Raw genomic sequence first — 22,647 nt, 5'->3', positions numbered from 1 at the left:
ATAATGATATCAATAGTATCTAATCATTGAGCATCTGTGAAAATTAAATCTGTGTCAGTGGCAGAGAACAGTCTCTAGGCTATAGCAAGGGATAAGTTGTATTTTCCACAGTATGTTAGAACCATCCAGCCCCCTCTTCCTCCTGACTTTTGTGGTAAGATGATCTAGGCAGACTTGGTCCAAGTGGATCTCTTTTCTCTTCTCTTTTCACATATACCTATCCTTGGAACAGAATGAAGCCAGAATTATCAAGATGGGAAGAACCTTGAACCCATGAACCCATGTGGCCCAATCTTCATTAGTCATATTTACCAAGGATTTCTTTCTTTTTTTTTTTTTTTTTAAACTTCTTTTTCCCCCAGAGAATTCTTTACTGGGCATAATCAAATGACTGCCTGGTTACTAACAAAGTAGTATATGTTCATCCATTCCCCTCTTGTTCCTTCACATGCACAAAAACTGTGGTCTGGAACCTACAAGGAGCTGGAGTTAAGAACTGAGCTGAGGAGTTCCCATTGTGGTGCAATGGAAACGAATCCAACTAGGAACCATGAGGTTGCAGGTTCGATCCCTGGCCTTGCTCAGTAGGTTAAGGATCTGGCATTGCTGTGAGCTGTAGTGTAGGCCGCAGACACAGCTCAGACCCTGAGTTGCTGTGGCTGAGGCATAGGCTGGCAACTACAGCTCAGATTTGACCCCTAGCCTACGAACCTCTATATGCCTTGGGTACGGCCCTAAAAACCAAAAAAAAAAAAAAAAGAAAAGAAAGAAAGAACTGAGCTGAGAAAACTAACCCTGAGCCCACAACACAGGAATCTCTTGGTCAGGGTTCCCATTGTAGCTCAGTGATGAGGAACCCAACTAGTAACTGTGAGGATGCAGGTTCAATCCCTGGCCTCGCTTAGTGGGTTAAGGATCCGGCATTGCCAAGAGCTCTGGTGTATGTTGCAGACCTGGCGTTGCTGTGGCTATGGTGTAGGCTGGAAGCTACCGCTTCGATTCCACCCCTACCCTGGGAATTTCCATATACCACACACACGTGGCCCTAAAAAGCAAAAAAAAAAAAAAAGGAGAGAGCGAATCTCTTAGTCAATCTGAATCTGTTTCCCACTTGCTTGTAACACTGATGACACCTTTTTTTTTTTTTGTATTTTTGCCATTTCTTGGGCCGCTCCTGAGGCATATGGAGGTTCCCAGGCTAGGGGTGGAATCAGAGCTGTAGCCACCGGCCTACACCAGAGCCACAGCAATGCAGGATCTGAGCTGCATGTGCAACCTACACCACAGCTCACAGCAACGCCAGATCCTTAACCCACTGAGCAAGGCCAGGGATCGAACCTGCAACCTCATGGTTCCTAGTCGGATTCCTTAACCACTGAGCCATGACGGGAACTCTGACACCAAATATTATTGATCCCATTTTTTCAATCTCTCTCCTGCTCTGCTTTACTACTACCTTATTTCAGATTTTCTGCCTCTTATCTGGACTCATTGAACTATGACATCAACCTCCGAAGTGGTGGCCTGAAATCTCTCCCTCTTTTACAAAGCTTTACATCAACACTGGCTACCAGGGCCATCTTTCTAAGTCTAGTCAAATCGTTTCTGGCTTAAAACTCTTGAGTACTTTATCAGTGCCTACAACAGTGGGTCCCAGCCAGAGCTCAACATCAGAACACAGCGATTAAATCAGATTCACTGAGGTGGGACACAGGAATGAGCATTTTTAGTTTATTTTATTTTATTTTTTTGTCTTTTTGCCTTTTCTAGGGCCGCACCCATGGCATATGGAAATCCCCAGGCTAGGGGTCTAATGGGTGCTGTAGCCACTACCCTATACCAGAGCCACAGCAATACAGGATCCGAGCCACAACTGCAACCTACACCACAGCTCACGGCAATGCTGGATCTTTAACCCACTGAGCAAGGCCAGGGATCGAACCCTCAACCTCATAGTTCCTAGTCGGATTCATTAACCACTGAGCCACGACGGGAACTCCCTGAGCATTTTTATTTTAATCTCAGCTAATTTTAACATGGTGCTAGTGCTGAGAACCACTTGTCTGGCCCTTAATGAAAAATAGACATTTAGAAGTATAGTGTTACATGTAATTTTTTTAGAACAGGGTAAGACAATGTCCCATAATTTCAAAAGATTGAATAGGTTCAAATCTGGAAGATGATAGCTCTCAAGAAGGCTGATAGCAATTTACTTTTAAAAAAATACCCTAAATTCTACACCATTCAAGCATGGGAAAAGTAAGGGAAGAAATAAAAGAGAAATAGAAGTATTTATGACATGATGAACACCTGCAAATAAAAAGATTTCATGGTGACGATGAATGAAAGATGACAAGATCTAAATGTATTTTAGAACTAGAGAATAAATAGCAAGGAGTGAGCAAAGAATTGCAAGTAAGGGCAGTGAGTAAAGATATGATTTGAACAATAGGCTGCAAGAGGATTGAGAAAGAAGATGACCATAAAAGCAGAAGCAAGTGGCAGAAAGTTCCGGTTCCTGTTTTATCTTTGCCTCTCAGGGGCAGCAGTATATTTGTAGACAAGCTAGTATTTAACCTCACTATTCTTTGCGTGTAAATTGGGGATAAAAGCCCTTTCATAGAGTAATTGAGAGAATTTAGTCATATAAATATATATAGAAAGCATCAAGCCCATGATAATGCTCAAAAAAAAATGTGTTGAATGTTTCTCTTAAAGATACTACAGCATAAAATCCAAAGGTAAAGACAAAACAAAACTTTTAAAAAACATACCAAAAAAAAAAAAAAAGCCTTAGAAGACAAAAAAACTTTGGTCTACTGTTGTACCCACTTGGTGGGCAAGAGAATTTTGAGATCTCTCCATTTTCCACATGGCAAAATCTGATATAAGCTCACCTCCAAGAAGGTAACCCATAAAAAGAATCATTCCGAAGAAAATAACACTATGCCTGCATTGAAAAGTACACACAGTGGGTCTTAATTACCATCCCACTGAAATAACATTATATTAATTACCATTGCATTAAAACGTTTCAGTAAACAAATAGCTCCTTACTCTCTAGTCACTCCCAAATCAACCTATTAACATTAATGATTGCACTTTCCTGAGCTATTTTAGAAATAGCAAAAAAAATCAAAAGCACCTCGGGTGGCAGGTACATATTTTTATAAACATAATTTTGAAAGGTCAGCTGCTATTTGTCCCAGGGTGAAATTCAGGGGGCAGAAAGTCGCTGTGGCTAATTCTGTTAGCAAAGAATGTTCTCCACCCTCTGCATACTGCACTTCAGTTGCTACTCCATTAAACTAAGTAGCCTCTTGAACAGTGTCTACAAATCCTAAGGTAGGAAATGGATATTTTGATGCTTTCTAAATGTCCTAGAGTTGGTGAAACTGAGCTGTTTATTATCTTTAACTTTCAGAAGTTCCCGTTGTGGTACAGGAGAAACGAATCCGACTAGTATATCCAAGAAGACACGAGTTCGATCCCTGGCTTCACTCAGTGGGTCAGGGATCTGACATCGCCATGAGCTGTGATGTAGGTCACAGACGCAGCTCCGATCCTGCTTTGCTGTGGCTGTGGCACAGGCCAGCAGCTGCAGCTCTGTTTCAATCCTTATGTCACTGATTTATTATACCACATCAAAGTTCGCTGCTTTCTTTTCCTTGATTCAAGAGCTGGACTGGTACCTACACTTATGCCCTTTAGCCACGATGAGGGTTGTTCTGTGATTTTCAAATGACCTTGGTGAGGTGGGGCAGCCACAGACACGGAAAAAGATTACTTTAAAAAAAGTAATAATAAATAAAAAATAATAAGATTCCTAAAAAAAAATAATAAAAAGTATGGGGAAAAGCAGGTTAAATATACTCACACTGGAGTAACAAGAAGGGTGCCTAAAGTAACATAACTGCGTTTTGAGTCGCAAAGACAAAGGAAGGGCAAACAATACTGTCTGTGCAGCCCCCTCGAGGGAGAGGAAACAAGGTGGGAGGAAAGAGCACTGGCCTGGAAGGTAAGAGGCCTGAGCTCTGTCCCCAGCTCGGCCATTAACTAGCAGTGTGGCCTCGGGATGGTCATTTTCTTCTCCAGGATTTGATGTTCTTAATGTGTGTGATGAGGGTGACGCCTAGATGAGAATTTCTAAGTCCTTTCTAGCTCGAAATAATCAGCTAGCTCTAAAATAGCTGTTTTCTACTTTTTGTATAGTGTGCCATCACACTGGCAGTGACACGCTAAAGTCCCTGAAGCCTGTGGGGAAACTCCTACAGAGAAGAGTGGGAAAAAAAAAAAAATAATAAGCACAGCCCCAACACTTTGTACCAGAGATTCTGCTTCCCCATCCTCCACCCCACTGGAAAATCACGAGCTCCCTTGCCCTCCAACTGAGAGATCCACTTACTACAGTGGACACAGCAGGCAGCAGGAGCTTAGTGTGGGGTAAGAGAAAGAAGCAGTGAGCAACCAGCCTCCCCTCTAGGAAGAACTAAAAAATGTCAAACTAGAAGTACTGTAGATATCAGTGAGCAAAACCTCTAATTTTAGTAGTTCCCCATGTGGCTCAGCAGTAACAAATCCGACTAGTATCCATGAGGATAGGGGTTCGATCCCTGGCCTCGCTCAGTGGGTTACATATTTTGGTGATGCTGCAAGCTGTGGTGTAGGTCACAGATACAGCTCGGGTCTGGCGTTGCTATGGCTGTGATATAGGCCAGCAACTGCAGCTCCGATTCAGTCCCTAGCCTAGGAACTTCCATATGCCTCAGGTACAGCCCTAAAAAGCAAAAAAAAAAAAAAAAAAAAAAAACCAAACCAAACAAACAAAATAAAAAACCTCTCTAATTTTATAGAAAGGTCCACCAAGTCTCTGAAAGGAAACTGACTGACACAAAAATAAACATCACGTTCATGTGACTAGGTTGGATAAATACTCAGACTCCATAACCATCACTCTGCTCACCACCCCATCAAGATCACATTTCACAGACATCTATGTCAAATGACTTGCCTTTCTGAAATGATCTAGTCAAGAGACAGAGTTTCAATTGTTCCTTAACTTTGACCTCAGTTTTCATGCAAACCAAAAAAAAGAGGGGTGGGTACCAAACACCACTTAATTGTATGGGAAAAAAAAATTACCTGCTTCAATGGTATCCTTGGACTTCTAGTTATAAGCAATTCAAGAAGAATTATTTATTTACTTATTTTTGTAAATAAATATATTTGTAAGTAAATATTTGTAAGTAATATTTATTACTCACAAATACAAGTAAATAAATAATGAGCTCCCTCTTAAAGCCAACTCTCCCTCATACCCTTATATCATGAGTTCTGATTCTGTGAGTTTCTTACCATCCCAATGCAGAAGAGGATAAAAAGCAGCAGCCAAGGTATGTCTGTGCAGCTACGGTCCTCCAGTGGCTTCCATTCTCGTTTGGAGCTCTGATTGAAAATACAAAATAAGAGAGTGGTGAATGTAAATTTTAGTTAAGATTAGGAAGGCAAAAACACACCACTGCTACCCAGATCATCTGACAATTCCTACAATATCTTTAAGATGCAAACTCGAATATATGTCATTTTTCTGTGTATTTTACCCTAACACCCACTTCTCTTCCTGGCCAGGCAGAGTACTGATCCCAATGCTTTTCTGGTACCTCTATCAGAGCAGTTAGTATGCTGAGTGATTACTGATTGATCCATGTCTCCAACAGATTGTGAGCTTTGCAAGGGAAGAGACCCCTTCTCATTTCTCAGCATCTAACATGATGCCTAAGGATGCAAGGTGAGAGTTTTTGTTTTTGTTTCTTCCTTTTTGGCTACACCCTCAGGATGTGGACGTTCCCAGGCCAGGGATTAAATCCAAGCCACAGCAGCAACCCCAGCCTCAGCAGTGACAATGCCAGATCTTTAACCTGTTAAACCACAGAGGAACTCCCAGTAAGATCTTTTTAAAATGAATAAACAAAGGAACAAATTCTTCTTAACGTCAATCTTAGCGATAGCTTTTTCTTTGTGTGTCTAGATGCTAGACTTAAAAATGTAGAATGTTGATTTCTATATGCTCTCATCTGGGAAGGAAGCCCATTAAAATCAATTCCTATTGGGGGTAGAGTCATCTAAGTCTAATAAAATTCAGGAACAGAAAAACAAAATTAAAATACTTTTACTGATAGGTCTGGGCAACTCCTAAACCACTATGCACAGACTTCTTCTGTTTCTAGAAACTCTAGGGAGTTTCAGAGATTCCCTAACTAAATAACTAGAGGCATCCTAAAAGTCAACTTGCAAAGTATTGACTGAAATTCTGAGTGCATTTTTTTTTTCATACAGCAACAGTCTTAGACTTTCAAGTCAGCTCACAAATTCCCTTTTAACTATAAAGTAACTGATACAACACTCCAGAACTATCTAATGAACAAAAGTTCCTAAGTCTCCACCCTTTCCGGCAAACAGTAGACACAGAAGGGAGAGAGAAGGTACCCTTGGGAAACTTATGGTGAAAGTTCCTGGAAAAAGAAGGCTGGGGCCTCCAGTGGCTTCCATGACAAGATCCAAGAAGGCCTGTCAGCAGGAAGGGGGACCAGCAGAAGGCGGCTCTAGATAAGGAAGCCCCACAGTAAAATTGGTATTTAGAATTCAGGAGTAGGGACTCAATTCTCAATGAGGTTTGCTCAGCTTTCCCTCCTTCAAAAACAGTTTTTAACTCTGACAACCTGATAAAAGCTACTGATTCTTTTCTCAGGAGATAAGGACATAGTTGCATAATTTCCTTAAATGTTTAGGGAATTCAGAGCCCAGATTATGAAACTCAACTTTAAAATACCTGCCTATTGACATTGAGGGCAAAGAGCTGGAGCTACAACCACTCCTTTCTGACCCCTAAATGTTAACCAAAGGTCTTTTCCTTAAAAAAAAAAAAAACCACCACCCTTGAGAGCTTGTTCCCAGACACCCACACAAGCAAACAAAAGAGCACTAGTTAGTCATGGAAAAAACCTCACCCCCAGACTCTAACTAGCATTAAAAATCAAGAGTGAGTAGGCAGTTTTTTCCCAGAGGAATGTAACAGTGTGGCAAATGGATTAAGGATTCTGTTCTCCCCTTGGCCCTATCATTAGTTAGCGACATGCCTTTAGATAAATCACTTCATCTCTCTGGGTGGCAGGAAGGAGTGAGATTAAATCTCCAAGGTTCCTTCCAACTCTAAAAAATCTATGATCAGAAATGCAGTTTTGTGAACATTTTTGCTATGACAACAACAACAACAAAAACCCTGCAAAAATAATTTGACATTATTCCCTGTGTTATTCCAATAAGAATGCCTGTATTGTGGTCTGTGTTTTGGAAGATAGTTGCTCTCAGTTTGAATAAAGAATGTTTCTTTGTATTAAATAGTTTCAATCTTGAATAATCACCAGGACAGTAAAATTACTTACAAACATAGAACTTTAACACCCCTGTGGAATTAATTACATTTACTCTAAGATGATTTCTAGAACAACTGGCTACTCTGAAATACTGTATCTGTTTATCTTAACAAACAGTATATATGGGGGGAGGGGGAGAGTTCAGACTGATTGAGCATTTTCTTGTATTTTTACCTCAGACCAACATCCAGCTTTTAATGCTTACATTTTCACCTATACCATAAAGAAAGTAGAATTTCATTTTGACCAGAAAAACACTACAATTCAATATCTCAACGGTGGGCCACTCCTGGGCCAAACGCACAGAAAACCTTTCACTGAGGATGAGAAGTGGAGAAGGGGGGAGGGGCTACATATTAAGAAATAGTCACGGAGTACAAAGCAGAGCAGAGAAATACTAAGAAGGGGGTGGTCACCCCGACTCAGACAAAGAAAGCCTCTTTGAGAAGGATCAACTTACCTCACGGACTGTTCTGAGGATTAAATGAAGCACCTGTCACACACTGGGCATTAATTCCTGGTTACAGTTTTTATTTACCAATACTCAGTTTTCAGTTAAAATAACCCTATACCAGGTGGACCTTTTCACTAAAAGTATAAAAAGAACATTAAACTTACTGTTCCCCTTCTGTTTACTTAACTTTGAACTTAATGGTGGCATCTTTCACCTTGGCTGCTATTTTCAGTACTATTAATTATTGATTACTATTACCTAGGCACTATACCCAAAGCTTTACACACATTATGTTTTCTACCTTCAAACTGCCCTCTGATGTAGGGACCATCCCTATTCCACAGGTAAGGAAACTCAGGCTCCAAAGTTAAATAAGGTTTCACAGCTGTGCAACCAGGATTTGAACCCAAAATTGTGACTGCAAAGCAAAATCTGATGAGAATAAAAAGTAAAAAACTTCCATTAGTTTCTCCTCACACTGCAAAATTTGGGAGTCAACCCAATAATTTAAAATCCTATAGGCACAGAGAAAATGAGTGAGATGTTTGATGAGCCACGAAATTTCTCAAGTGAGTCAGGAAACCCAACAGTTGAAAAAATGTAATGATTCTTCAACAGACTTAACCAAGTGGTAACTGGATTTAATGCTGTCTGTTTCTTGCAATTAAAATCCACATAAACCTACCAAAAGTAAACTGTTTTGCAAAAGCACTTTTTAAATGTGATTTTTTATCCCTTTCTCAAATTCTTCATGAGGTTAATACAGGCTGTCAGTCAGTGTTAGGTCCCTTCCCACTTACAGAAACTTATAATCTAGAAACTAAATAGGATCAAAGTAATCATCCAGTCCAAGCCTTTCATGTGACCCAGGGAAGGGAAAGGAAGAGACCTGCCTGACTTACCCAAGGGACTTCATTTAATCTTCAAAACAATCCTGTTAGTTAGTATTATATGTTCCCAATTGTTCTGCTTTGTAAAAGAGAAATCTAAGGCTCAGAGAAAATAAGTGGAAAACTCATTACTGAAACCTAAGTCCTCAAACTCTAGCAGAGAGATAGAAACTTTAAGAAAGAGTTAAGGAAATGGTAAAAAATAAAAATTATGGTAACGGAGATGAAGAACGCCTTTGTCGGGCTCCTCTGTAGATTAAACATTGCCCAGCAAAGAATCAATAACCTCCAGGATAGGTCAATAGAAATTACCCAAAGTGAAACAGAAGGAAAAGGGAATGAAAATTAAAAACCAGAACAGAACATCCAAGAACTACAGGATAATATCAAATAGTCTAACATATGTGTAATTGGAATTCCAGAAGATAAAATGGAGCAGAGGAAATAGTAGAAGAAAAAAATGACTGAGAATTTTTCAAAAATGACAAAAGAAATCAAAGCACAGATCCAAGAAGCTCAGAGAACCCCCAAGTAGGATAAATACAACACACACAACGGTACATACACACACATACACACCCTACACATACTATATTCAGACTGTTGAAAACCAAAGATAGAGATATCATCAAGACAGCAGCAAGAGGGAGGGAATGGCACACTACATATGGAGAAGCAAAGACCAAGTAAACTTTTGGTCAGAAACTATGCAAAGCAGGAGTTCCCGTCGTGGCACAGCAGAAACGAGTCCAACTAGGAACTATGAGGTTGCAGGTTCAATCCCCAGCCTCACTCAGTGGGTTAAGGATCCGGCATTGCCATGAGCTGTGGTGTAGGTTGCAAACTTGGCTTGGATCTGACATAGCTGTGGCTGTGGCTGTGATGTAGGCCAGCAGCTACGGCTGTGATTAGACCCCTAGTCTGGGAACCTCCATGTACCGCGGGCACAGCCCCCAAAAAAAAGCAAAATAAAAAAAAGAAAGAAATTATGCAAAGAAAACAAACAAGCAAACAAAAACAAAAAAATGGACTGACATCTTTAAATTACTGAAAGAATTAAAAAAGAAAACAAAAAAATATTAACTCAGAATTTTACAACCAGAGGAAATGTCTCAGAAATGATGACTTTTTCATAGCTCCCCTTGTGGTGCAGCAGAAATGAATCTGACAAGGAACCATGAGGTTGAGGGTTCGATCTCTGGCCTTGAGCAGTGGGTTAAGGATCTGGCGTTGCTGTGAGCTGTGGTGTAGGTCGCAGATGTGGCTTGGATCTGACATTGCTATGGCTGTGGTGTAGGCCTGAGGCTACAGCTCCGATTCGACCCCTAGCCTGGGAACTTCCATATGCCACGGGTGCAGCCCTAAAAAGATAAAAAATAAAAAAATTAAAAAAAAACGAAATGACTTTTTCAAACAAAACCTAAGAGAATTTGTCAGTAGCAAACCTGAAGTACAAAAAAATCTTAAAGATCTTCAGGCAGAAAGCATGATACAAAACAAACACAGATGTACACAAAGACTTCCCAAAGTAGGTAAAATGAAGTTTTGAAAGTTTCCATAATAAAAGTATTTTAAAAATAAGGGTGTGGGAATTCCTATAATGGCTCAGTGGGTTAAGGACCTGATATTGTCTCTGAGGATGTAGGTTTGATCCCTAGCCTTGCTCAGTGGATTAAGGACCCAGAACTGCCACTAGCTGTGTTATATGTCACAGATGAAGCTCAGATCCAGTGTTGCTGTGGCTGTGGTGTAGGCCTCAGCTGCAGCTTTAATTCAACCCCTACACCAGGAACCTCCATATGTCCACGGTGCAGTCATAAAAAGAAAAAAACAAAGACAATAAGAGCGTGAATGTATGTGTGTTAAAAACATGCACATTATATAGTCTTCTTGCACACACTACAAAATTAATAACCTAGAAAACAGAATTACATTTTTCCCCTTTTTATCTGACTACACCTGCAGCATGCAAAAGTTCCCAGGCCAGGGACTGAACCCACACCAGAGCAGTAACCAGAATCACAACACTGACAATGCCAGATCCTTAATCCACTAAGCCACCAGGGAACTCCCAGAATTACAATTTTTAATACTAATATTACCAGACCTTAAAAAACTAAGTCGGACCACAGCTGATGTCTGCCTTATATTTGTATTATATTCATATCTTTGAAGTTAGGGAGGAACAATGTTTAACATTTTCACATTCCTTCCTACATTTTACACATCGTAGATTAAAAAAAGAAGAAAGCAAATCCTTCCATAGTATCTCTTACAGAAGTCATAGTACAGCCAGCTATATCCTAGACTCCACATTCATTCATGAGCCCTAATAGCTAAAACCAAGGCCTTATGGCAAATTTGATATATACTCTAGTAGGGGTATGTATTTTCTAGCAAATAAACCTATAAAAAGTTTTGTCTTAAAATTCTATTCATTTCTAATAAAGAAATAGCTGTTGAGTAAATGGATTTGTAGATAACAGTCATGCACAAAGGTTTTGACAAGTTCTATGTTACAACCAGTTAGTCAAATAAGGAATCACTGGAGGGCATCAATAGGGTAGGCAGGGTGGGCCAAGGCAGGGGACCAACCAGGTAGCAAGAAAAGGTCTGGCAGATGTGAATCTGGTTCTCAGAAGTAAGCAGGGCTGGATGAACTACGAATATGTAGCAAGACTAGAGAGGCAACAGGAATAATCCAGAATTAAGACAAAAAAGAGTCAGACAGGTTTCAAATGTGGAACCAAGTAGGGTCCAAAATCCAGGAAGTCAAAAGATCCAGTCTAATGGCAAAGATCAAATGCTCCCTGCCCCTTTTATACTCTGCATCCTGCCTGTGTGACTCTCTCCTAATTAAAACAGAACTTCAAAGATTCCTGAAAGACTCTCATTGTAATCCACTAACAGTATTACCTAACATTTTGAGTCATTCCTTGATAGACCAGATTTATTTGAAAATAATGAAAAATACACTTTAAAAATAGTAGAATCAATCATACTAAGTCAAATTAAGTTAATTTTTCAGGTAAGGCTCTTTCTTCTTCTTTTTTTCTATTCTTTTTTTTTTTTTTTTCTTTTTAGGGCTGCACCTGCAGCATATGGAAGTTCCCAGGCTAGGGGTTGAATCGGAGCTACAGCTACCAGCCTACACCACAGCCACAGCAAGGCCAGATCTGAGCCGCATCTGTGACCTACATGACAGCTGATGGCAACGCCTGATCCTTAACCCACTGAGAGGCCCACTGAGAGGGATCTAACCTGCAACCTTATGGTTCCTAGTCGGATTTGCTTCCGCTGGGCCACAACAGGAACTCCTCTTTTTTATTTTTAAAGCTACACACGCAGCATATGGAAGTTCCCAGGCTAGGGGTCAAATCGGAGCTGCAGATACAGGCCATAGCCATGGCAACATCGGATCCAAGCCGCATATGCAACCCACTCTGCAGCTTGCTTAGGTATCAATCAGTATCCTTAACCCACTGAGTGAGGCCAGGGATCTAACCTGCATCCTCACAGATACTATGTCAGGTTTTTAACCTGCTGAACCACAATGGGAACATTCCTTATTACTCTGTTGGTTCTTCAAATAAATACTGAGATCCAAAATCAAGTAAGACAACCCCTACCCTCACAGAGCTCTAGTTTAGTGAGGGAGGCAAAATAAGGACTGATAACGTGAGTGATGCCAAAATAAAGATGTGTAAAAAGTACTGCAGAAATAGAGATGTGAAACCACTAAGCAAACATTTGTAAGATTTGTTGAAATTACCTCATAAACTTCTGAAGTAAACACTAAAAAATGATCCTCTGTTGTCTAAAATAGAATGTGTTTTGTGCCCAAAACATACTAAAAATTCTTGCTAGCTATGAAGGAGAAATATTGACTGCCAAATAAGAATTATTCCTCTCAGAAATGTTCAGTAGTAAACAAACAGAACATTAAGTTGATGAAGAAAAAAAATCAGCCATTTTTCTCACTTCGTATCCATTAAGATTTCTTCATTCTGGATTTTACGGCTGCTCCAGTTAGAAAGGGACCTTTTGGTTTTGGAAAAGAAAAAACATATCTTCCTCTATTTTCTGGCATAATTATTGCAGGGCTATATTTACCAAGCTACTGGAATAATATTTTCATGTGGATGTCATTGGTGAGATTCCCACGAATGCTAAGTTAAGTATTATCTGGTCACATATATCCAGAGTTGCTATAGGTTGGAATTTCTGATGGGCTAAAGGACTACTGGCTCCCTTGTCATTTCCCCAGAGCAAGCAAGGGAACTTTGTTCTCCTTCCTTCAGGACAACAAACAATAAGTGTCACCGTGGGAGCTTGATCCAAAGAAAGAAAAGTGGGGGTATGGGCAATGTTAACCCTGCAAAGAAAGGACAAACCAGAGTCGATTCCAACACCATTTGAGCCAGCAATTCATAACTACAAGACTGCCCATACCTCTGTGCTTTTATCAGGTAGGAGGTATCCCCACAAGTATTCATCGCTAACAGTTAGGTACTGAAGCTTAGAAATGTAAGCAGAATCTAGATTGTCCTTACAAGGTCATCGACACATGTTTATGCTCCTGCAGGCCAGCAATAAGGAAAGTTAAACTGGTAAGTCAGGAAGTGCAGTAAACTGAAGCCCACACCAAATGACAGGCATACACATGCCATCCTTCCTGTGGGCTTACATCTCTACAGCACAGACCTATCCACGCTGCCTTTCCAAGACTCCAGTGAAAAGCCAATCTTGTGTGTAAAGGCTAAAGCATGCTAAGATGTGGTCTTTCACCCACCAGATTCCCAGGATGTATCCTTGGGAAGTGTATGGTAATTTTTGAAAAAAAATCAAACCCCTCCCTCAATTTTTTTTTTTTAATATCACAATCTCTACTCCCTGGGTAAACAGACTACCTCCAAAACAGGTTCATAGTTCCAGCAGCTCTACTTTAGTTTTCATTGTCACAACTACTCCTTGGCACAACCAGAAAGCCTCTGAATACATGTCCAAGGTCATTGCCCCACAGACATTTGTGATTTAAGTACATATGTTGGAAGGATTGGTCTATATATAAGGACTTTATTTTGTTCATGCCAATCTGTTTTACACAAAAACCTCCAGTATTAAAGACAAATAGTCATATACTTCAAATCTCCCTCCAAGGACATACTGGTTCATTAAATTCCCCAATATGCTTTTATTTGCACAGAGTAGCAACAAAAGTATAAAAGAGCTGATGTGTATCATTTTTGCCACAATTTTCAATAGAGTGAGCAGACCTGACGAAGTTGGGTAGCAATAAAACATGGAGGCTTTCAGCCTTCTGTTCATAGCACCTGAAAATAAAATCTCGTAATAGGATTTTGAAAGACATTGCCTGTCCTTTGGGAAAGCTCTCTCAAGGATTTGGAGTGCATAACTACTTACAGTTACCATAAGTAATCCGTTTCATTTGCTAAGCCTGGTGAAGGCAATTCATATTTGAAAGGTAAAAATAAAACCATGATTTTAACAGGCAGTTAAAGGTAATAAGATACATTGAGTGGAAAGATACAGGAATCTGTGTCCAATGGCTTTTCTTAGTTCACGAACTTTATGCTAAACCAAAAACACTCATCCGTTTAAGGAAAAAGGGGGAAATAGCAACTAGAGCTAAGTTACGTATTTATACAGTGACAGAAAGACCACGGAGAAAGATATTGCCAATGACTTCATTCTTCCCCAAATGCCCTAAAAAATAATTAAGTAAATAAATAAATAACTGTGGCTCTGTTACAAAGACATCCTTCTTATATCAGACTTCTCAGAGGTTGTCATTCTTACACATGAGCATGTGATAATTACTGGGCAGAGGCCATGTTCCCTCTGCCTGCAACATAGCTAAAAGCATCTTTTATCTCCATCACCAATGAAACATGATCAAAATTACACAGACAAGCCTTGTCTATAATTCTCAAAAAGCATTTCTAACTTGCCTTTCTTCTGAATCAGTGGTAAGCAATGTTTTAAATTTAAGATTACTATTTCAGTTTTTTGTTTATAAATCATACAGTTTTTATGGGCTTCATTTCTCCCTATCACCTTCTACAAGTGTGAGAACATCTTTAGTACTTCAGGACACCAAGGGCAGACTGATAGGACCAAAGCTGTACTTTGCACCTCATACCTGCTACAGTTTCCAGATGGCAAATGGATTTACCGACTTTTCTTGCTATACTGGAACCATTTCTTTCAAAGCTGGAATTCATAGGTACTCAAAATAGGATTCTCATTCCAATCTTGCTTTCTTTCCTTAATGGAATGGCTAAGAACTGACTTATGAAGAATATGATGACTTAGGGAAAAGAAACATGGGAACTACACTGACCATAACATAGCTAGTGAGTGAGTAAATTTATGTCTTAAATCAAAATTAAATACTGTCTTTGCCAATGAAGATGTTTTTATCCTACAGCAATTGTGCATAGAAATAAATATATATTCAGTTCTGTGACAGTGCCTAAGAACTCTTAAGGGAACAAATCCTTATTATAGCTAAACAACTTACAAAGATATAGATTACATTCCTTTCTTTTGTGTTCCTATAGCACATTATATACATACCACCATCACAATTATTATCATTTCACATTATAATTATTTGATTACCAACTCTGAGGATGAGGATGTTTCTATTTTTTGTTTAAATTAAGGATCAGTAAGCACTTAAAATTCTTCAAGTGAAAGCCTATTCCACAAGAAACAATGTGTACAGAATCTTCCCTTTAGTGGCTGAACATATAATGTCCATTTTTCCCACCTTACTGTCTACTTCTCGGCAAGGATGTGTTGGTTTTATTCACTGCTATATCCCCAGCAGATGCACAGTGTCTGGCACATAATAGGCTCTCAGTAAATTTATTTAATGGATGAATGAACAAGGCTCTTATTCGAGTAGCATAATGTTAAAGCAAACATCCTCACTGCCTCTCCTGCATGAGATCATTTCCCAAAAAGCATTCTATTGCATCACACGCTGGCTCCTTTTCCCACACTACAATGAGGAGAGCATTTCCCAAAGATGTTTGTCAGTAGGTTCCATGAGAAAAATAAATTGCAGATTTAAATAAGTTTTGGAAATGCTAGGTAACAAAGTCTATTCTTTTGAGTAGGCCTTCTCTGAGACCTTTTTGTGATCCTCTCCAAAACGTATCCAGTCACACACCCACTGGGAGACATGAATACAGACAGTGCCAGCCTCTCTCACAATACATTTCTGGAAACCAGAGCATAAAGGTTCATGGTTAGAATGATGCTATCACTGAAAAACACATTCAGAATAAAGGCTGGTTAAGACTATGCTGAAACTCATAAAAAAGAATGAAACTGCCATTTGCAACAACATGGATAGGTATTATGCTAAGTGAAATAAGTCAGACAGAGAAAGATAAATACTTTATAATGTTTATATATGGAATCTAAAGAATACAATAAACTAGTGAGTGGAACAAAAAAGGAGACACAGATATATAGAGCAAACTAGTGGTTATCAGTGGGAAGAAGGGAGGAAGGGGGCTGGAAATACCAATTGTTAGGTATAAAAAAAGCTACAAGGCTATACTGCACAACACAGGGAATATAGCCAATGTTTTGAAATAACTATAAATGGAGTACAACCTTTAAAAATTGTGAATCACTTCTATAATGCCATACATCAACTATACTTGAATTTAAAAAAAAAAGACTATGCTGAAATTGAAAGCAGTGTACACTGATTAGGCACTTTCGGAAAGTAATTTGGCAATACATTTTAAAAAACCCAAGGAAATAATCTGAAACATTAAAATAGCTGCATGTTAGAAGTCTCATATGGTACTATTATGAGAAAAAATTAGAAATTAACTATCTAATAGTAGAAAAGTTAAAAATAAGAATGGAATATTAAACAATCATAAGAATAATTATGAAGACTTTGCACAGTAACATATAAAAATGATAATGACAAAAAGTTGTGTTCAAAAACATGGTATGAAATTATACCATGTTCCAGTTATACTATTTATAAAAGAGCATTTGCAAATGCACAAGCAATAGAAGAGGATAGCGTAATTTTTAAATAGTTAGACTTATAATGCATTTTTCTCATTTTGAGTTCCATTAATGCTACTTAATTATGGAGGGTATAACAAAAAAGAGAAATATTAGCCCCCATTACTCCAGATTACGCTGTTTCTACTTCCTCAGTATAGTGTCAGCTATAAATAGATGAAGTATAAAAACTACCAGAAAATAGTCAAGTCATTCTATCTGACACTTACTGACAGGAGATCAGAACATTTCAAACTTCACTAAAAGCTGTATGCTAAGAATCACCTAACAGAAGCAAGATTTCTCCTCAAAAATGCAGAAGAAGAGTTCCCAGATCCACAAGGATGCAGGTTTAATCCCTGGCCTGGCTCAGTGGGTTAAGAATCCAGCGTTGTCGTGAGCTGTGGTGTAGGCTGCAGACTCGGCCTGGATCTTGCATCACTGTGGCTGTGGTGTAGGCTGGCAGCTGCAGCTCCGGTTCAGCCCCTAGCCTGGGAACCTCCATATGCTGCAGATGCGGCCCTAAAAAGAAAAAGAAAAAGAAAAAAAAAAAAGAGGAGAACTGGCAACATCAGAGAGGTAATGCATTCTAATAAACATTAGGGAGGAAATGGAAATACAGCAGAGTAGTGAGAGGGAGGAACACATACTGGGGTGTGACTCCTAGCTCCTCTTTTAAATGGGAGTATGATTAGCTAATATGAGCTTCCCAATTGTAAGGTAAAGATGACTCCCCCTATACTGTGTACTGTTGTTTCCAGGATTAAATGATTTTAAGTAAAGCTCCTGACTAGACCCAGGCCCTAAGCCATTAACAGCCTTTCTCAAAGGGCTATGAGAAAAATCTCTCCTATGAACCATCTTAAAAAGTAAATTCTCACAAATATTCATCTTATTTTTAAAATGCTCCCATACTGTATTCATTCTAAAATGTGTGCTTGAAAAGTGAAAAATAAGATATATAAGAATTACAGCTGGAAGATATTAATGAATGCACAGCTGTATAGGTAATCAAGGTAAACATAAGAAAACATAATAGAGTTCCATTGTGGCTCAGTGGGTTAAGGATTGGGTGCTGTCACTGACATAGCTCTCGTTACAGCTGTGGCATAGGTTTAGTCCCTGGCCTGGGGACTTACGCATGCCACAGACTCAGGCAAAATTTAAAAAAAAAAAATTTTTTTGAAAGAAGGGATGGAGGGCAGGGGAAGGAAGGAAACGAAGGAAAGAAAGGAAAACAATCAGAGTAACTTCTAAATGATATAAAAATAAGAGCAACTGAAATGACTTCCTATATCTTAAACTTTTTTGGCCATATCCACAGCATGCAGGAGTTCCACTTGAGATCGAACCCACACCACAGCAGCAACCCTAGCTACAGCAGTGACAATGCCGATCTTTAACCTGCGTACCACCAAAGAACTCTTTGTCTATCTTAAATTTTTAAAGGAGTTGAAGAAAATGTCAATTCTGAAATCCACAGTCAACCAAACTATAAAAAAAAAAAAAAAAGGGGGTTCCCGTCGTGGCGCAGTGGTTAACGAATCCAACTAGGAACCATGAGGTTGCAGGTTCGGTCCCTGCCCTTGCTCAGCGGGTTAACGATCCAGCCTTGCCATGAGCTGTGGTGTAGGTTGCAGACGCGGCTCGGATCCTGCGTTGCTGTGCCTCTGGCGTAGGCCGGTGGCTACAGCTCCGATTCAACCCCTGGCCTGGGAACCTCCATGTGCCCCGGGAGCGGCCCAAGAAATAGCAACAACAACAAAAGACCAAAAAAAAAAAAAAAAAAGTCTAAAGCCCATTCATTCAATAAATAATCATTCCACATGAAGAACTAACCTGGGACTCAGAAAGTCCATTAGTTTACTTGCACCTGTCTACTGTTCTCCTTTGGCTAATTTACTTTTTTCACCTCTATGTTCTACCTTTTCTCTCCTCCCCTTCTATATAATAAATTTATTTTTTATAAATTTATTATTTAAACAATTTGTTTGTGTTCAAACGTGAAGGTTGCTGAAACGATAGTCCAAAATGCACATGTTTACTGAAGGTGGAAAAAGGTCAAAACCTTAAGAAGATTACCAAAATAATCTGTTTCATTTGGAGTACTTAGTTAACGATTATAACACTAAGTGCAGACTACAACTACTGTTACTGAGCATAATCCACGTGTCAGATACTTTACCCATATTAACTCAATTAATTTTCACAGTGAGCTGATCCTCTTATGCTGTTCCCCTTTTACTGATGAGGAAACTAGACAAAGAGGGGTTAAGTAAATTGCCCAGGTCATACAGCCAATAAGCACTAAAAAAGCAGGGCTCTGAAGCAGGTAGTTGGGCCCTAGGGTCCATGATTACTCTGCTCTGCTTTGCTTACTGTCATTAACATATCCCATGGGGAATCTGGACAGATATACATGGGAAGGAGGAGGAAAAGGAAGAAAATGAGAATTACAGTTGACCCTTAAACAATGCAAAGGTTAGGGGCAACTCTCTTCACAAAGTCAAAAATCCTCATATAACTACAGTCAGCGCTTTCCCCCATCCATGTTCCCTCAGCCTCCAAGACTCCCAACTGAGGATTAAACATCCATGAATCAAACAGAACTGTGGTATTTACTATTGAAAAAAATCCAAGAATAAGTGGATCTACACAGTTCAAACCTGTGTTATTTAGGGGTTGAGAGTACAGCAAAAATACTATAGGACATTCTGGAGCTTACTTCATCTAATTGATTTTTTTTTTTTGGCATGGTTAATATTTCTTCTTACAGGAAAATTATAGGACATAACCAAGAATAACATATTATTAACATATTTTGTATTTTGCTTTCAAAGATCACTTCCAAATGTCCAAATATTACTGTTCGTATTTGAAGAAAACACCTGCAGTGGTGTTTTACAGGTGGAAACAAACTGTTGTTTCCTCCTACCCTTCTGTAACTTCTCTCTATAGTAACACTTGTTTAGATTTCAAAAGTAAGGATACTTAAAATGCTACTGTGCTATTAGGAAATCACATACAAATGCCCATCTACTAATGAAGAGATACATACAATGAGGTCCATCCATAGCATGGAATATATATTTTGTAATAAAAAGGAATGGATACTTATTATAACATGGATGAACACTGAAAACACTATAAGTGAAAGAAGCCAAACACAGTCCACATATTATATAGCTCTATTTAAATGAAATGTCCAGAACAAGCAAGTCTACAGAAACAGAAAGTAGATTAGTGTTTGCCAAGGGTTGGATGGGAGTTGAGGGAAAATGGGGAATGACTGCTAATAGGTATGAGGTTTCTTTTGCGGATGATGAAAATATTCTAAAATTGGCTGTAGTGATCAAAATTCTGTGAACATTCTCAAAACCAATAAATAGTACACTTTAGTTGGATAAACTGTATGGTCTGAATTACATCTCAATAAAGTTGTCATGTGCATAACAAAAATCACAAGAAAAGGGGGCCATTCTGGTCACTTCACATATGTTCTACTGACTGCATGAGAGACTCCACATGAACACTTTTACTACTGGCTGCATTCGGTATACAAGATAAAAAGCAGAATAGTTTAACTAAGATAAAGAGTTGGGTAATAGTGAAATCTGATAAAAGAAAACATTTTTTTCTGAGAAATCAGAAGTTACAAGAATTACTAGATAGGAGTTCCCGTCATGGCGCAGTGGTTAACGAATCTGACTAGGAACCATGAGGTTGCAGGTTCGATCCCTGGCCTTGCTCAGTGGGTTAAGGATCTGGCGTTGCCGTGAGCTGTGGTGTAGGTCACAGACGTGGCTAGGATCCCGCGTTGCTATGGCTCTGGCGTAGGCCGCTGGCCACAGCTCCGATTAGACCCCTAGCCTGGGAACCTCCATATGCCACAGGAGTGGCCCTAGAAAAGGCAAAAAGACAAAAAAAAAAGAATTACTAGATAAAGTGCTGATTTTCATAGAATAGTTCAATCCCTCCATGGGTAGCATAAGGAGAAAAGAGAAATAAGATTGCAGAAAACTGAAATAAAAGGCAAAACAGACCAAAGTTGAGACAGAAAGTCCTCTTTTACAAAGACCAAAGGACACACATGCCAAGGCAAAACTAGACTGTGGTATAAACACAGCTACAAAAAGGATGCACTTCTCAGAAAAAAAAAGGGGCCAAACAGGGAAGGCACACACAGCTACTACTTGTTTATTTAGCACCTCTTAGGTGCCAGGATCTGAAATCAGTTATGCTGAGAGGTAACTGTCTGAGAGATGTGCATTGGCATTGTCCTTCCTAACCATCTTGGGGAAGAGGTGCCAGGGCAGCAGACTCCAGAATGCTGAATAGACAATTCAGGTTACTGAGCGGCTGCGGCCCCGTGAGTCCCCTAGCCTACTCCCCTTCATTTGATTCCATGTGATTAGGCGACCTTCTCACTGTCCTCGGCTTCCCACAAGTTGACAAGCAGCATGCATAACATAACTAGAGAGTTATAGAAAATACAGCAGTGGAGCAATAAAGGTCATTGTATGTGCAAGGAGTCTGGATGAATATATACATACAGACTAAGCTGTGAGCAATTGCTATCTCATGAGGTGGGATCAGAAAGCACTCTTACTTATACATGTTCATATTTGGATTGGATTTTGTTAATAACCATACTACTTTTATAAGAGGAATAAATATGATAATTCTTAAATAATAATTTGGCTTTACCTTAATACTAGCTAAGCTGACAAAAATCGTCTGGCCTGTACATCAGTTTAATAAATTAGCCTCCTGAGTTGATGCATGTGTCCTATGCCTTTGGTTTACATGAATCGACTATTAAGAAAAGGATGCACTCTTAATGTACTAGCAAAATCAGGTTTCTGAGCCTCCACAGCCCCAGGGCTTGGTGATTTCTAAAAACAATACTTGGTCAAGTCTCCTGGCAGCCCTCAACGAGGCTTCCTTGGTAAAACCTGAACTACACTAAGGACTCTGCATACAAACTCTATAAGCAGAAAATATTAAAGAGCTGTAATTTTGAACCTTTACAAATAACTTTGCCTAGCATTTCAACATCATATATAAACAGGCAGCTCTGAGAACTGCAGACTGGCCTTAGCCAACTAACTTTGGAAGAAAAGAGACTGGTTCTATAGTACCACCAACCATTACCCTCTTCCTGCCCGTGAACAGATCAAAACCATGGAGTAAGCCCTGGGAACTGAATAGACAGCTCCTAGGGTCCTAGGTTTAGCCTGCCTTAGAGTCTGGGTGTCATGACCAACTACATTCCAGGGTTTAAAATTAAAGGTCAGAATACCTACCTGTAGTAGGTACCACTGGAAGGTGCCAACACTTCAGCATCAGGTAACTAGCTGGCCCTCAGCTACCCCAAAATATGGCCAAGTGGTTATCTCCAAATGACTGCTGGGTCTAAGAAGGTTTATATGGTCGCAAAGTCCACAAATCCTACTTCAGGTACATCTAACTACTAAAAACCAAGGTATCAATTTTTTAAGTCAGAAATGGAAAAGAACAATACAAGGAAATCAAGCATTAAATTAACTGTCTATTACAGTCCCTTCCAATCCTGAGATGCAATGGTTCCACAATCAGCAAAGGTTTTCAGGAGAAGCAGAATTAATGAAAGCCAGTTAAAGTAACTAAAGAAAACTCTGACAAAAAGGCTAGAAACACCCAAATAAGTGAGGAAGAACATTGAATCATCAAATCAACAGCCCTATAAATGACAGATACTAAACTTACTCTTAAAAAAAAAAAAAACCAACCAAGAATAATGAATGTTAATGGACCAACCTTGAAT

The 22,647-nt window shown here is 39.3% G+C and overlaps 1 protein-coding gene across 3 annotated transcripts in view; it reads right to left on the bottom strand.

Annotated features, from left to right (window-relative positions):
• The window catches only part of SLC44A1 (solute carrier family 44 member 1), a 210,861-nt gene that overhangs the window by 146,276 nt on the left and 41,938 nt on the right, over positions 1-22,647 (bottom strand). For all 3 annotated transcript variants that reach the window (XM_047768087.1, XM_047768089.1, XM_047768088.1), the window contains exon 2: positions 5,356-5,445. In XM_047768087.1, the coding sequence (XP_047624043.1) occupies positions 5,356-5,445 (90 nt within the window). The remainder of the gene's footprint in view (positions 1-5,355; positions 5,446-22,647) is intronic.

Source organism: Phacochoerus africanus, chromosome 2 (genome assembly GCF_016906955.1).
Source record: "Phacochoerus africanus isolate WHEZ1 chromosome 2, ROS_Pafr_v1, whole genome shotgun sequence".
Classification (NCBI taxonomy): domain Eukaryota; kingdom Metazoa; phylum Chordata; class Mammalia; order Artiodactyla; family Suidae; genus Phacochoerus; species Phacochoerus africanus.
This window is presented reverse-complemented; position numbering and strand designations above follow the sequence as displayed.